Source organism: Megalops cyprinoides, chromosome 20, assembly GCF_013368585.1.
Source record: "Megalops cyprinoides isolate fMegCyp1 chromosome 20, fMegCyp1.pri, whole genome shotgun sequence".
NCBI classification, from domain to species: domain Eukaryota; kingdom Metazoa; phylum Chordata; class Actinopteri; order Elopiformes; family Megalopidae; genus Megalops; species Megalops cyprinoides.
The window spans coordinates 27,273,129-27,289,759 of NC_050602.1; the positions used below are offsets into that span (position 1 = coordinate 27,273,129).

General features: G+C 44.7%; 1 protein-coding gene across 1 annotated transcript; it reads left to right on the forward strand.

Annotated features, from left to right (window-relative positions):
* The first annotated feature begins 1,643 nt into the window (after positions 1–1,643).
* Positions 1,644–7,332, forward strand: LOC118796006 (solute carrier family 35 member E1-like). The gene is made up of 6 exons (XM_036554839.1): positions 1,644–2,014; positions 3,334–3,404; positions 4,462–4,599; positions 5,122–5,247; positions 6,550–6,795; positions 7,074–7,332. Exons 1-6 carry the CDS (start codon positions 1,687–1,689, stop codon positions 7,311–7,313), a joined length of 1,149 nt encoding a protein of 382 aa, XP_036410732.1. The 5' UTR covers positions 1,644–1,686; the 3' UTR covers positions 7,314–7,332.
* Positions 7,333–16,631: the final 9,299 nt, after the last annotated feature.

The window sequence follows — 16,631 nt, forward strand, 5'->3', positions numbered from 1 at the left end:
GACGCGTTGTGATATAAATGTGTAAATAAAAAAAAAATGCACAAAATCTTTGCCCGTTTGTATGTCAATACACGTTTCCCACAGTCCAATTCGAGCCTTCCCTCGTGGCTCTGAACCCTCTTTCACAGGTGCAGACGCGGTGTTTGTCGTACTGTAATGGTGATGTGATGCACTCTCTGCGGATATACTACACTCTTGCTCCCTAAGCCCTTAAATCCTTCACAGTGTCCTTATCTCAGAACCTTGAGATCAAAGAGCTCAAATCTCACTGTCCTTGTAAAGTCATGAACGGTTGCCCAAAGAAAATATTTGCCGAAAAGTGGTTTTATTATTTTTGCCTTTACAGTGAGTGTAAAACACTTTGTAAGTAAAATCAAGCTATTGAATTTGCAATTTGGTGTAGTGAGAAATTGCCAATAAGGCCTGTCTCTGACTATTGTAACAAAAGTAAAACTTGCATATGCCTTAAAATATAATGGATAAAATACTTTAAGTAAGAACTCCTATTTGACATGGCCTTCCAGTGAACTTTCTTTGACCAAATGAACTGTATCTGTTTAGTTCCTAAAAATCAGAACTGCAGGGTCGGTTGTTTTTCTCGCAGCACGTGCTCTGCTGTGATGGTTGCAGGTGGCGCAGATCTCAGACCTGCCTGGAGTCAGCGAACGCGTGTCAGCTGATGGAGCCGCTTTTGTCGGCCCTGGAGTAGCGTTTCACCCCGGACCCTTACGACAGTGAAAATGTGTTCTCATTTAAAGCTGATTTAACAGCGTAGTGCTGCTTACTGCTCCATGGCCCCGGGAATACTGTTTCAGCTCGAGTTCATTTCTGCAAGCAACTGGCTGTTGTCTCTGGTGCATCATTGTTCTCGCAGAACGGTTTGCACCACTAATAATTCAATAAAGTATTAATATTAGCGGCAATAATGAATTGGAGAACCAAATTTCATAACCCTTGATCTAATTCATTTCTGTAAAGGCTGAAAATTTTGCTCTTATCCAAGAAAGGATTAAGAAATCCTATAAGTAAATTGATTTTGCATTGGAGCAATTATGCAAAGCTATCTTAAAATAGAAATTATTAAACGAGCCGTGTTGAGGGTTCTCTATAAAGTGCGATATTTAGTCTATCTACATCCGGCATCTTTTTGTTGAACTGTTTCTTGGACCCTGCTTTGAGCTCCTTGAAGCTATTAATTGTCAAAGCGATTGAGGTTTTTTTAAAAAGTTCATCAGTTCTGATCCTCGTTATCACCGAAAGCTAGACTACACTGTTCTCATCAAAACTAATTATCATTATGAAAGACTATCAGGAATTGTTCAAAATGTAAGCTTTTAAGTAACGTTTAGCGTTGACATACAAGTATGCCTCTGCTGTAAAAGATATGCTACTGAATGTTCACTCTGGGCAGAAGCTGCCCGTAGGAGCTGATCTAAGACCACTTCGCGGTTTAGCTTATACCAGTTAAATTTAGAATTGCGGTAAATCTTGTCCTAGATCAACGGTTAACTTCTAATGATCGGCCGAGCTTGTGCTTTGTAAGTGCGTCGTGTCAATATGGCGGCGCGCTGCTCTTAAAGGGCTTTAATTGGAGGAAGTGACGCTCAGAGAAAGCGCTCTATCCGCCGGGTGTGAGACGCAGCTCCGCTCCACGTCTCACCGCTGCCGGGGACTCTGCTTCGGAAGATGGCTGCGGTGGAGCGTCCACCGGCCACGGAAGGAGTCCGGATCGCAGTGCTCTGTGTTTGCTGGTACACTGTCAGCTCGGGGGGCAACGTCGTCAACAAAATCATATTGAATGGATTCCCCTATCCGGTCACCGTGTCGCTCTTTCACATTCTCTCCATCGTCATATTCCTTCCGCCGTTGTTACGGGCATGGGGTGTCCCCAAAACTGAACTGCCTGGGAGATACTACCGATGGTATATTCTCCCTTTAGCTTTTGGAAAATATTTCGCGTCCGTGTCGGCACACTTCAGTATATGGAAGGTTCCTGTCTCGTACGCGCACACAGGTAAGTACACTCATTTCACACTCGCAATCACAGCCTGTGTTTCCATGTAGACCGCAAGCGTAGCAAATGCGAGCGTGAGCCCGTTAACATGCACGCCGACGTCTGGAAATGAGCTGCATGATGTTCTCATTAGCCAGGTTATGAAAGGTAGGCTAACCTTGTTATCTCCAGGGTTTCTTGATTCTATTACGCCAGGATGTAGAGAATCATGTGAATACCGTAATGCGATAAAGACGCAATGTTATGGTTAGAAGACTACAGTGGGCTGTCAATTGTAGACCCTTACCGATGACGTAGGACAAACCTTATCTAAAATTCTGCATTCATTTTTTTTAAAAAATTGACGCGAGCTCTTAACTTTGCGATTGTTGACGTAGCTTGAAAGGTAACTTGCATACGAGTGGAAAGAATCGACGTGCACATTTTAAAGGTTTTCTTAGTGTAATTTTCCTGTTGGAATGGTAGCATTGCCTTTCTGTTAAACTGCGCGAGTCCTTTAAACGGCCTGTCCACGTCACGCCTCTCAGACCGACCAGACCTACCTGGCCGTGCCTCCCCGGGGTGAGGAGTGACCAGTGTGGACACACGTTTATTATCTAAAACTAAATATTTATAGTGACTAGAGCCGATGGTTGTTCGTAATGCTCCCATATATGAAATGTACAGAGTATGTAGCTTATCGTATCCGAACCACGGCTGTCTAAGCAGGCAGAACATAACATTATTCAGTAACCACTTTCTCATTATGCAGCTTGAACTTAACAAAACAAAACATTGAAAAGTCCTCAAATTCTCTTGTATGTTGAAAAAAAACATTCTTATCAAAGATGGTTCCTTTGTTGTGTGCCAAATTAAAGTATATGAAAGTCAATGAAAGAAAAGGGGATGGTTATAATAATCATCTTCAGGAAAAAAACTCATAGCTCACCGTGTGACCAGCAAGGTGTAAAAAGTGCTTATTGTGTACCTTAGCTGTGATCACCAAACCTGCAGATCATTTGTTTTAATGCTGCTGCAGGCATTTTTGCACATATGCATGTAGTTCACAGATTGTGGTATAGATAGACACAATGCAGAAGGTGAGTGGCCTACAGTACATTCAGATTTCCTGTAGAGAAATGAGGATCTTCTGTCTTCTCGATGTTTGCATTTTTGGCATTGCTGGGCTTGCATCACACGGGAAGCATCTTTATGATGTCATCAGTAGAATGCAGCTTTGGCCACGGACCTCTCCTTTCAGCTGTCTCACGAAGTCAAGTGCAGTTAAATTAGCCTCATTCTGACTGTTCTCAGCGTTGACCTGTCTCTCTTCACCACAGTGAAAGCCACAATGCCGATATGGGTCGTCCTGTTATCAAGAATCATAATGAAGGAGAAGCAGACAACAAAGGTATGACTGTGTGTGTGTGAGAGAGAGAGGGAGTGAGAGAGGGGGAGAGTGAGAGAGAGTGAGAGAGAGGGAGAGAGAGGGGGGGAGTGTGAGAGAGTGTGAGAGAGAGAGAGGGTGAGAGAGAGTGAGTGTGAGAGTGTATCTCTGCTCTAACACCGAGTCAAAGTAATGTGGGGGAGTGTGAGTGACAGGGGAGGTCACAATAATGTTCATAAAATTCAATTATGACGATGATGAACTTATTTTGCATATCACCATTCATGCGTGTGCCTATCAAGGCACTTTCACAAAGTATGAAGGTAGAGCAGGATTGCTGGAGTATCTCACAGGTGCAGTTCCAGAAGCACACCGTAAGCAGAAGCTCTGTGTACAGACATGGGTAGAGAGGGAGGTGGATGGGGAGAAAAAAGGAAAAACGGGTCAAATGAAGGAAATGCAGGTTTAATATTGTTAGCTTTATGTTTAGACTGAGAAATGGGCAAGGATGTTCTAGTCTGCGATGGGAGAATGTATGGGATTACGTCATTCAATGAATGGATTGCATGTTTGGGTCACTTTCATTTAATGTGTTACCAGAGGCATCTAGAAGCTCTGCAGGCTGGTGGCACTTCAGGGAGTGGAGTCAGTTCCCCTGGGTTCTGCCTGAGTTTCCTCGGTATTAGAGCTGCTTTAGTGTGACTTTAGGTGTTTCTGCATATGCCACTTTATGACTGGAAGGGGAGGGAGTGGTATATATCAGCAATGCCCCCAATATGCTCTGTCTTTTGGCTTTAGATTTGGTAAAGAAAATGGTCATCAGCTGGCAGTGATGTTCCAAAGCACTCATTTCAGGCATTGTTTCTCCTTTACTTATTGTTTTGTTTCATAAGATTGCAGCACTGTCTGGCTTTTCCCAGAGCTCTTAATCGGTCTTGAAAGTCTGAATTCTGTATGTAGCTGGAATCCATATCTAAACCTTATATGAGCAGACCATGAACTTGTGTGTGATGTCGCCCTGTGAATGGAGAACGCAGCCAGGCGGAGTGTCTGGATTAACCCTCTGTTCGCCGCACTGCAGGTGTACGTGTCTCTCGTCCCCATCATCGGCGGCGTGCTGCTGGCCACGGTGACTGAGCTGTCCTTCGACCTCTCCGGTCTGATCAGTGCCCTCGCTGCCACACTCTGCTTCTCCCTCCAAAACATCTTCTCCAAAAAGGTGAGAGGCGGCACAGTGCTGGGCCCCGGGAGAGGGGGGGCGGGGGTCAGGGGGCAGGGGACGAGGGGCGGGGGGGATGGGAGGTGTCTCTGTAGGTCAATGTGAGGGGAAAGGGAGCACCATGGCAACACTGTTTGCTCCTCATCCTGAAGATCCAGGCCTGCGGGTGTCAGAGATGCTTCTCAGCCAGTGCTGACTCACAGCTGGAGGTGCCCGTGCAGTCAGTGCCTGCCTCACAGACCTGTCCCGAGCTCTGAGTCTGTAACTGCTCATGGTCATTCGTCTGTTTCCATGGTAACTGGCCTTTCTGTGACGGCTGGTCATTCTCGCGTCTGCAGAGCTCCATGTTGACCTGTGTGGGTTCGGGGCACATGGTGTGTTCCAAAGAGGCGTGGCTTTGAGGCAGCTGCTCTGTTGCCTTAGGGAGCTAGCATCGGGGTGTGTGGCCTGCAGTGACCACAGTGACCGCTGTGTGTTAGCGTCTCCGTGTGTGTGACGCCTGTCACCTGTCTGCCTCCTCAGGTGCTGCGGGACACTGGCATGCACCACCTGCGGCTGCTCAGCGTGCTCGGCTTCAACGCTGTCCTGTTCATGCTGCCCACCTGGGTGCTGGTGGACCTGTCCGCCTTCCTGGTGGAGGAGGATATGGTGAGTGAGCAGGAGCGAGCGTTACATTACACCATGTTACATTACATTACACCACAACACCTCACATTACATTACACCATGTGACATTACATTACACCACGTCACCTCACATTACATTACACCATGTGCCATTACATTACACCACATCACCTCACATTACATTACACCATGTGCCATTGCATTACACCACATCACCTCACCTCATTATTTATCTGATCTTAGGTGATGTCTGTAGCCAAGGCAACTTGCATAGCTTACTTTTACATCCATTTAAAAGAAATCTCTATCTTACTAAAGCAATTCAAGTTAAAATAAGCAGTGCTGACTCTCATCCCACAAAGACTTCAAACATGCATCAGGTTAGAAGTCTTTCCTTTACCTGACCACTGTTCCACGCTGATACTTTCATATACAGTGCACAGGTATATTTGACAGTTTCGGTTCAGGATGTTGTGTTGTCAGTCTGTTGCTGTGGATTTGTTGGTTGTTGGCTTCTTCTGTCCTTTTTTAACCTCACCCTAGGTTAAATTAAAATTCAGCAAACATTTGTTTAGGAATAGCTATAACCTAATATGTCCACCAGAGGGCAATCTTCATCAATTCTGGTATCAACCTGCTTTCTAAGATGAAATTAAATTTCCTGAAAATGCCTTGCTGTTTTTTAATCTTGTCTGTCGGAACCAGTTGGCGGCTCCGTCAGGTCAGGTGTGGGGGGAGTTTCCAGATGGATCACTGCATGGAATATATTTTATGAAAGAGTTTGTAGCTGTACATGGCAAAATAGCATCAGGACTACAGTGAATCAATCGTCAAAGGAGTGTGAAGACATTATGCACTGTTGGGAGTAGCCATCCGCCCTCTGGATCACATGCTGGAATCCAATAAAAAACTGACGCAGACTAGCAGCTGTCACTGGCTTCTCTGTTATGGGACATCGGAGATGTTCTGGTAGCAGATGAAAGCTTACAGGAACTAACTCACTAATAGATTTTCTGCAGTTAATGATTGACAATGTATTGGCTTCTGCTCCAAAGTACTGCTCAAAAACCCAGTAAAGACTTAAGGAAAAGTTTTTCTTTTTTACAAAAGACTTTTCACTCTGTCTTTTTGTCCCTTGCATCCTTTAGTCTGTTTTTTTTTTACTGTTTCCATTGATACCAGCACAATGTGACAGGATATTTCTGAGTTTAGTGACTAGATGAAGTTTTGTTGAAACTCACCCAGCTCCTTCTTGCTCCCTGTGTCTCTGTGACTCTCTCTGTGCCTCCCTCTGATTCCCTCTCTCTCGGTTGGTAACACCAGAGTGAAATATCCAACTGGTCGGGAACCATCCTGCTGCTGGTGGTTAGCGGTTTCTGCAACTTCGCCCAGAATGTGATCGCCTTCAGCCTGCTGAACCTGGTCAGCCCTCTGAGCTACGCTGTGGCTAACGCCACCAAGAGGATCATGGTCATCAGCATCTCCCTACTGTTGCTGCGAAACCCTGTCACCTCTAGCAACCTACTGGGCATGCTCACTGCCATCCTGGGGGTCTTCCTCTACAACAAGGTGACTGCCTCTGCGCTCTCCCTGTGGAGACTGGCTGTAGACGGTCAAGAAACAAGCAGTGGCTGGGCAGAAGCTTTTCTGCTTTTCAAGAAGGAGATGAATAATTCATGACATATTATAAAATCATCTCTCTGGTAACGTGTTGGTTTGTTAATGTGTCCATCTCTGGTGACCCTTTTGAGCTTTTGATATGACCACTAAAACTGTTCACAGGTGTGATTGGCTAGCTTTGCATTGCATATCTCCTTCTGTGTTAATAGTGTCTTTTTACCCATCAGGCAAAGTATGACTCCAACCAGGCAGCCAAGAGGAGGGAGCTGCCCTTCTCCAAGCAGGATGTGGTGACCTTTGACCACGGAGCCCTCGGTCTGGAGAAAGCGCAGCCCCACAATGGGACCGGCTCTTTCTCCCAGGTGGTGGACTTCGAGTTTGACAGGAACAACGTGCTGACCGACCACTTCCAGTACAGCCGTCAGAACCACCTGATGGGACACAGACCCAACCAGTATGACGTCTAGGAAGGAACCTCTGTAGACACGGGCCATCAACTAGTCAGGATACCTGTACTGTGTGTGTGTGTGTGTGTTTGTGTGTTTGTCTGTCTGTGTGTATGTGTGTAAATATCAGTATGTATGTGTATGTAGATTATGTATGTATGTATGTATGTATATATGTGTATGTGTGGATGTATGTGTGTTTGTGTGTGTGTTTTCCAGCAGTGTAGAAATCTCTGAAGACTGAATTAGGTCCTGCTGGTGTTCAAGGGGAACAAGAGAGAGGAAAAATGAGCAAATAAGATTTGCAGACCAACATTGTTATTATTTAAATGATGCTTGTCCTTTGTTGGTATGACCTCACAGATTTGCCTCTTTACTCACATTCTTCTTTTCTTTCACCCGATGAACTGCTCTCTTCATTTTTCTCTTTCTAATGGCCGTTTCAAGGAAAGGCATTAAACATTCCAGTGTTTTTTTGCTTTATTTTTCAAAGATGGAAGTGACTGAGAGATTTGTGTAGGTGTGTGTGGCTAACCTGCTGTGTGACTGCTGGTGGAAGCTCCATGAAGTCCTCAGCCTGGTGGAAAACCGGCAAAGAAACATCCAGACAAACCACATGGAATATCTCTGTATCTATTCTTTTTAAATTTTTAAAATTAATTTCAGAAGATTTTTTAAACATATTTAAACAATCTGTTTTTCCACAAAGTCTTACTGTAATTATGAATGGACTACTGTTTGCATTGCAAGGCTGAAAGCTCAGCTCTTGTTGGGGGGGATCTGAGCTGAAGCATGGATCACTGGGAAATTTAATTCATCTTAAACATGTTTAACATGGTCCTCATGTAGTCATCTGCTCAGATCGAATATGGTTTACCTCGTTTTTTTGCAGAAAGTTAGTGACATTGTACAGTCATTTAGTTTTTTTGTTTTGTTTTTTGGAGGAACACTAAAGAAGACTGAACTCCCGGCTCTCTCTGGAGGCATTAGGGTTGTGCAGTGTCATCCTCTGACGTAACTGGACTGAATGATTCAGAACACAGTTTTTAATGGTATTTATGTAACATCTATAGTCAGTTGTTACTATATGGGGTATTGCTTTTTTTCCAGATAACTTAAGTTTCAGGAAAGGGTGTAATTCTGCATTGTGAATGATGTCACGAGCCCTGTGCGAGTAGAAACAGTTAAATCTCACCCTGCAGCCAGGCAGAACGGGAGTTTCAGTGAGTGAGAACTGATGGAGTCTCATGTAAAAGTTATCAGACTGATGGGAATAGCCTGCACCGGAAAGTGTGAAATTAGTAGCAGGCGTCTAAGAGGTGGTGAGGCTGTCCTAAAAAAATGCTTAAATGGCTTCATGCAGAACGATGGCAGGGTGCTGTGCGGGATGCCTCTCTGGCCTCTCTGGCCTCTCTGGCCTCTCTGGCTTCTCTGGCTTTTAGTTCCTCTGCATCCCTTCTGAGGGGACTCTGTGTCTGAGAACTTTAACTTTAAAAACTGACCTCTGCTTTGTTTTACTGTGTCAGCATCTCGCTGAGGCGCTGCATTGACTCGCTGAGGCGCTGCATTGACTCGCTGAGGCGCTGCATTGACTCGCTGAGGCGCTGCATTGACTCGCTGAGGCGCTGCATTGACTCGCTGAGGTGCTGCATTGACTCGCTGAGGCGCTGCATTGAGAGGCGCTGCATTGACTCGCTGAGGCGCTGCATTGACTCACTGAGGCGCTGCATTGACTCGCTGAGGCGCTGCATTGAGAGGCGCTGCATTGACTCGCTGAGGCGCTGCATTGACTCGCTGAGGCGCTGCATTGACTCGCTGAGGCGCTGCATTGACTCGCTGAGGCGCTGCATTGGCTCGCTGAGGTGCTGCATTGACTCGCTGAGGTGCTGCATTGAGAGGCACTGCATTGACTCGCTGAGGCGCTGCATTGACTCGCTGAGGCGCTGCAATGGTTCGCTGAGGCGCTGCATTGAGAGGCACTGCATTGAGAGGCGCTGCATTGACTCGCTGAGGCGCTGCATTGACTCGCTGAGGCGCTGCATTGACTCGCTGAGGCGCTGCATTGAGAGGCGCTGCATTGACTCGCTGAGGCGCTGCGTTGACTCGCTGAGGCGCTGCATTGACTCGCTGAGGCGCTGCATTGACTCGCTGAGGCGCTGCATTGGCTCGCTGAGGTGCTGCATTGACTCGCTGAGGTGCTGCATTGAGAGGCACTGCATTGACTCGCTGAGGCGCTGCATTGACTCGCTGAGGCGCTTCATTGGCTCGCTGAGGCGCTGCATTGAGAGGCGCCGCATTGACTTGCTGAGGCGCTGCGTTGAGAGGCGCTGCATTGACTCACTGAGGCGCTGCATTGACTCGCTGAGGCGCTGCATTGACTCGCTGAGGCGCTGAGGCGCTGCATTGACTCGCTGAGGCGCTGAGACGCTGCATTGACTCACTGAGGCGCTGAGGCGCTGCATTGACTCGCTGAGGCGCTGCATTGACTCGCTGAGGCGCTGCATTGACTCGCTGAGGCGCTGCATTGACTCGCTGAGGCGCTGAGGCGCTGCATTGACTCGCTGAGGCGCTGAGGCGCTGCATTGACTCGCTGAGGCGCTGAGGCGCTGCATTGACTCGCTGAGGCGCTGAGGCGCTGCATTGGCTCGCTGAGGCGCTGCATTGACTCGCTGAGGCGCTGAGGCGCTGCATTGACTCGCTGAGGCGCTGAGACGCTGCATTGACTCGCTGAGGCGCTGAGACGCTGCATTGACTCGCTGAGGCGCTGAGACGCTGCATTGACTCACTGAGGCGCTGAGGCGCTGCATTGACTCGCTGAGGCGCTACATTGGCTCCCCACTCGCACTGGCTTGGCAGCATGGTGTAGCACTTACTGGTTCATAACCAGAAGGGTGTCGGTTTGAATCCCAGCCGTCTCACCTTTGAGCAGGAAATTCAGTAAATCCCCAGCTGCATGATTTAACAATATTCTTTTTGAAAGGAGAGTCTCCCTGGGCAGAGGGTTTTGCCAGTAAATATTAACAATAGCAACAATAATGAAATGAACATTTACAAGCTGCTGTCTGGATCTGGAGCGTGATGCGCTTTCAGACAGGATGGGAAAGCAGGAGGTATGAGAGCCGCGGAGTGCAAATGTTTTACTACGTTTCAGAGTCTTAATCCCAGTGGTAGTGTTGACCTGCTGTAGGGTGTGTGAGATATCAGTGAAAGCTGCTGTGAAATTCCCCCTCAGACGTGACTTTATCATTTCAAATGGTGAACGGTTCAGGTGGAGTGGTTGACAGGACTGCTGAAACCCCTCTCAAAAATGCCTGGTTAGCACCAACTCAGCTGCTGTATTTGTGGTCTTTGCCTACAATGTACATATGTATAGTGTGACTGGAGTATGGTTACTGTATATAGCCTCTGAACTGTATTAGAATGCCTTTTAACTGGAGGTCAACCTTGAGCCTTTTCTGTTTATCAGGAATTTGCGTTGGAAAAGTATGCTGTTTTTTTCACCTCTTTCTCCTGTTTGAGGTGTATGGAAAGAGAAGGGCTTCACTTAAGCAGCTCAGGCTAAGGGGCAGTAACGCAGTGAATAAGGAGGAAATACTGAAAGGCTAAGTTGCTGTTTCCTGAACTTCTTCTAGAGGGCGTGGACTGTTACACAGGAGCAAAGTACAGAATAACAGTCATACTGACGTGATTTGGTGTCAACACTGTAAAGAAAAAGGCAGCCAAGAGGGGTCTCTCCCTTGCTCTGTGATACACTGCAGTTAGGCCGGTTCAGGGTGTTGTCATTGCAAGTGCAGTGTTGCCATGACAGTGTGTTGTTCAGGAACAGGAAATGCTGGTGCATTCAGTTGTGGAACCTGAGTTAAAGATGCAGGTAGATGTCCCTGCCGTGCCCCATGAGTGGCCCTGTCTCTGCAGTACTGCAGCAGGAAGTGGTTAACACAGATGCGCTGCAGGTTGTGGAGCTACGTCAGCTCCAGCGCCTGGTGACACATTGCTGGCTTAAAGAGGAACGCCCAGGACATTTGTTTTGGAATGTTGATGCTTTGCTTTGTGGTTGTCTGAGATGTGATTCTGTTTGCATTGGTTTGAAAGCATTTTAACATCTAAAACATGCATGAATGGGTTTATGGCTAATCTGTTTCATCATGAGTTACGTCGATATGACATTAATCAGGAAGCAGAATGCGATGATGATTTGGATGTGCATCTTGGTTGTTTATTATCAGTTCAAAACAAACAATATCATGTGTATATCATGCCCTACAGGACAATCAGTGAATCAAGTTTAAATGTTTGTGGAAAAATGAAAAATAGGATGGTGTGGTTTGTGGTTATTTTCACCTCCACAAAACTTCAATGAATCTCCACTAGAGGGAGGTGGTGTGCATGTTGAAGAAAAGTCCCAAAACAAGGCTAACCAGTCCTGACATTTCATTCAGTATCATTTCAAGCAGATAAAAAAAAAAAAAAAATCAGAGGCAGAAGGACTCTGCGTTGCTCAATCAATACCCATTCACAGAAAAACACAGCTAATCATAAGCCAATGTGGAGTTGTTCGATGGACAATGTTACTGTTGATTCATAAAATTAGATTTTTTTGCAACTTTTGTTTACTTTTTTCTATTAACAACATTAACCTGTGGTGTCCTTAAAAGTAGCATTTTTGCTCCTGCTGTGGAGTATGAGAAGTATTTCTCATACAGGAGTGAAGTAAGGTTAAGCCAGTGTTAACACAGGGTCATATGAAAATTAAACACCCGACAGACCGAGATCTTTAACAGTAGTTTCTTCATTGGGATTAAGAGGTCTGCTTTCATGTGAGGGTAGATTTTCCAGTGATAATTTTGTGTCATTCCATTGTCATCCTAAGATTTAAGGGCACACTACTACCATAAACGCAGTGAGGATATCAACATTAAGTTGGCAAGGACAGAATGATGTGGTATTTATGTTTTTTTTTTTTTTTATTATTGGCAGTATGTATTGGTTGGAATTCACAGCCCGTCAATACAAAATACAACAAAAAGTTGATGAACAGACCAGGTAACAAAAGATAAGTGAAGAAACATTTTTGGGCCAAAAAATAAAAGCATTTATAAACATGTTTTGTTAAATATCAGTTCGCTGTGCCTGTATGTACTTGTCTTCTTTTTTTTTTGTCTTTTGGGAAATGCACTCAGATCACATATCACCCATATCACTCTCCTTTCAGCAGAAATTAAACTGAGAATCGGCAAACAGCTGATGTATTACTGCTGTCGGACTGATGCCAAATATTCTGATGACTCACTTGTTTCTCATGTGCAATACAAATACATTTCAGTCAGTGTAATGTAACTGTGTTGAGGAAGTACAGTAGACTCGCTGGATTTGCCAGGCTATTGTTAAACTACACTGTGCAGAGCTCCTGTAGATCCTTGTGTTAGCATGTCTCCCTTTAGCGTCATTCTTCGCCTTAAGTGCGGTTTGCTCTTACTTACTGTGTTGTTGTGGGAGATAGTTACTGTGCAGAATGTTGCTATGTTTCATCTGAGGGAAAAAGAGGTTTTTACTTAAGCAATGTTTATAGATTTTATTTAACGGTGTCAAGGTTCAGGGGGGTTCTGTTTTGAGTAAAATCATTTTTTAAATGGCAACAATAAACATAAAATTGTGATGAGCTATGGTTTGCTCGATTTCTTTTTCAGTCTTGTCATTCATTTCCTAGGAAAGAAGTGTGTTATTGAACAATAAAGTGAAGTTTTATCAAAGGTCAGGCTAACTTGGAATTAATGTAAACACTTGTAATTAATATTAGGTATTGATATTACTGACTTGAATATTACAGAAGATTAGTCATTTGCTTAGTCTTGGTCCTTTTCCAGCCAATATGGCTATAGCATTTAGGGAGGGCTGACGGTGTGTCGTTCAGCCATGATGTCAGCCAGTCTTGTCCTTATGCAGACAGAGCCAGTGATATCATTGTGTTTTGCTTTATTGAAATAGTTTGTTTCCTGTTAAAATTTTTCAGATAGTTTATATTCTGGTCTGTTTGGCATTATTTTAACTCTGTAGTGGGACAGAAGGTGGCATTCAGTTTAACTACTTTGATGTTTTGGTCTTAATTTGGGCAACAAATTTAAATACTAAATAACTGCAATACAAGAATATGAAAATCTAGCAGCTGTGTGTTCTGTGTGTATGCATGCATATTACAGCCAATCCTCTACTAGGTTATGGAGCAGAAAAATGTCAGCCTTCTCAGAGCTCCTCTTTGGAAATAACTGCAGCACGAGTTCATAATCAGTCTCTATGGAAACAGTAAAAAACTGATGCACAGAGGAGAAGGAAAAGAATGTGTATGATATAAAAATTCTTTGTCGTACAAAAAAATCATAATCATTTATTGCTGAATGGCAGTCAGCAATCCGTGTATATACTTACATATTTATTTAGTTTCTCTCTTCCTACATAAATTAATGGACCGCTAGAACATGCTCACAAATAATTTATAATGGGCTACCAGTAAGATGCAATACACATCGCAATGTGTCACTGTTAGTTCCACCATTACATATTTCCATTGGTGTTTTGAAATATCTGATTCAACATTTAGATATGAAATGTGTCACTTTTCAGGCATGGCTTAAGAGAGGCTGGGATCCAGTTCCTCCCAGACTTTTCCTGTGCCATGTTTTCCAGTTATCCAGGTAGAGCAGTGTCAGCGGGGCTGTCATGATGTTTGGTGGTCGGATTACGCAAAGCGTCTGTACCCAGACAGGCTTATCACAGACAGAACACAGCAATTACCCCATTACCTCACTGATGAAGAATGCATGAATTTAGATCACAGGGAGTTAATACTTGAATTTTAGCTGAATCTGAGGTGAACGCTGTTACATTCAGTAGGTTACATGTTGTGAAGGAGTCTTTATGGGAGTTTACAGGTTCTGAAGGAAACCCTGGGGTAACCACAGATCGGAATTTTCCATGGTCTGGTTATAAGCCCACCTTCCAAACTGTTACAGGGCACCACAACCCACATATATGTTCATTTGTGTGTGTTTGATCCAAATGAGAGTTTCCATGTTAATCTCTGATTCCACTGAACAATCTGCTTTTAAAACAAGATCCACTGTACACCCTATTCACTCATATTTAAGACTCAATTATATATATTTTTGTACACTATTAGGAATATATTGTAGCTATTCAGGCATAATGTGCGATGGGAAATTATACACAGTATATTTCACTTTCTTTTGCCAAGTCATGAAAAGGCCTCCATGCAGTTCACTGGGCTTAGTGGTTGGCAGTAACTCAAACCTCAGAGGTGTAACTTTCACATCTTTCCCATGTCCCACAGTCTCCTCTTTCCTTCATAAATCTGTTCTAACCTGGTTTGAAGGCTTTATCCTGGCAGCTGTGACTAAGGAAGATTTATCCATTTCTTATCTGCAGTCTCTGAGTCCCTCAGGGGGGTATAGGGGCAAATAAATAAGCAGGGAGCTGTGCATTCCTTGTCAATCACCTCTCCAACCAGCCATGACAGCCAATCACATTCTCCCAGCACTGAGGAGAACGCACGGCTTTGTCCTTATTCCTGGGAGGGACCCTGAATGGAGAGTTTCAGCTTTCTCGGCTGTTCTTTGAGATGCGGTGGACTGTTTGAAAGGGCAAGGCTGACACACTGCATACTTTCTGAGTCTATTCTACCAGATGTTTGTGATTTAGCAAAAATTCAGAAAATTGCCTGAAGCCAAGCCAAAGAACAGGGAGAAGGAACTATAACACGAGACCCACTGTCCTCTGAAAGCAAATCAGAGACCACCAGCACCACCATCACAGCCAGACCCATTACTGTCTACTAATCACCTCAATGGATGAGGAAAAGAGGAAGAATTAGTGAAATCTATGTAACTTTTGCAAGAAACTAAAGTCCATCAAATGATACTAGCAGTCAGCACCAGTTATTTATCTGTTGGACAAAGCTGTTTCCAACCCAGTCTCATAGGTGGTTATAGAGAAGCATGACTGCAGGCAGGAAGAACAGGATTACTGGACACAGTTCTAACAAAACCTGTTCTCCTCGACCCCTGCGTTTCCTTTCACAAATCTGCAGGAATGCGAGTCTCCGGCCACAGGGCGCAGCTCGGCCAGCTGAATGTTTTACATCGAAAACCGCAAGGAATGTGTCCCGTCACCGGTACTATCATACAGCGGGGAAACAGGCGTGAAGCAAATGGATCCGCAGCAAATTCGGTGAAGCATCGTAAATTTTGTAGGTACAAGGACCCCCGGAACGATTGCGGTTAGTGCATACTGGATTTGAAGAACGGAAAGTATTTGCTTGTTTGTTTTAAAGGGGCAGCTGCACCATTTCCTACACCATTCCCTACACCACCGACCACTGAAAAACAGACATGAACTGGATGAACGCTACAAGTATGCGCTATGCATACTGAATACTCTGTCCTGCCCGCCAGACACTCTCTTATATGGTGAATGCATACAGCCTAGACCTTCGGCTGCTATGACGTTTGGCCTAATAAGGAATGGACGGTGTGGGTTTAAACAGTTACAGCTGTTTTAAGTTTCCGTGCGCTGTGGTGATACCGAGACCAGTGTGTATGCAGCTCCATTGGTCTGTTTCGTTTAGTTCGGAAGCAAAACCAGTGCGTGCTCCCTCTCTAAATACATTGCGATCCTGGCGTTATGGTTGAGTTTATTAATAACTTATATTATAAACTGTACTGCAATTAATTTAATGTTAAGCTAGAGTGCATATTACACATGTATAGAAAGGAACCTATGAGTACACCAGCACTGAACACAGCACTGGTCTGATCTTCACTTAGGCGCGCACACACACACGCACACGTGTTTTGCTTTCAGATACTCCCCCAGGGGGTGACCGAACTTTCAGAGAAAGTTCTGTAGAAACCTACATTTTTGAGAGAAGACATGTCTCCGACCGTGGGGGGTCTCGGGTCGCTAGTTTCAGCGTCCGACACGTATTATACTAGGTGATATTCTGCTTTCTACACATTTTAAACCAGAATGTCGCTTTCTGTGCTGGTTTCATATTTTACAATCTATTTGTACGTACACACTATGCATTAATTAATTCGCATTAATTGGTTAATCTCTAAATATACTGTTGTGAAAAATCGACCACCTTAATGCAACAACGACTTGCTAAGGACCATCGTTGACATGATACTGTCGTGAGGCGTTGGAGTTTGTAGTTTGAGCGTTTGACGTCTAAATGGTAGGCTCGGTGAGGCTATGTTCTTCCATGGATAGGCACATAGTCTTACGTATATTTAACAGAGTTGTTAAAAGTATTCTTGGTTTCAT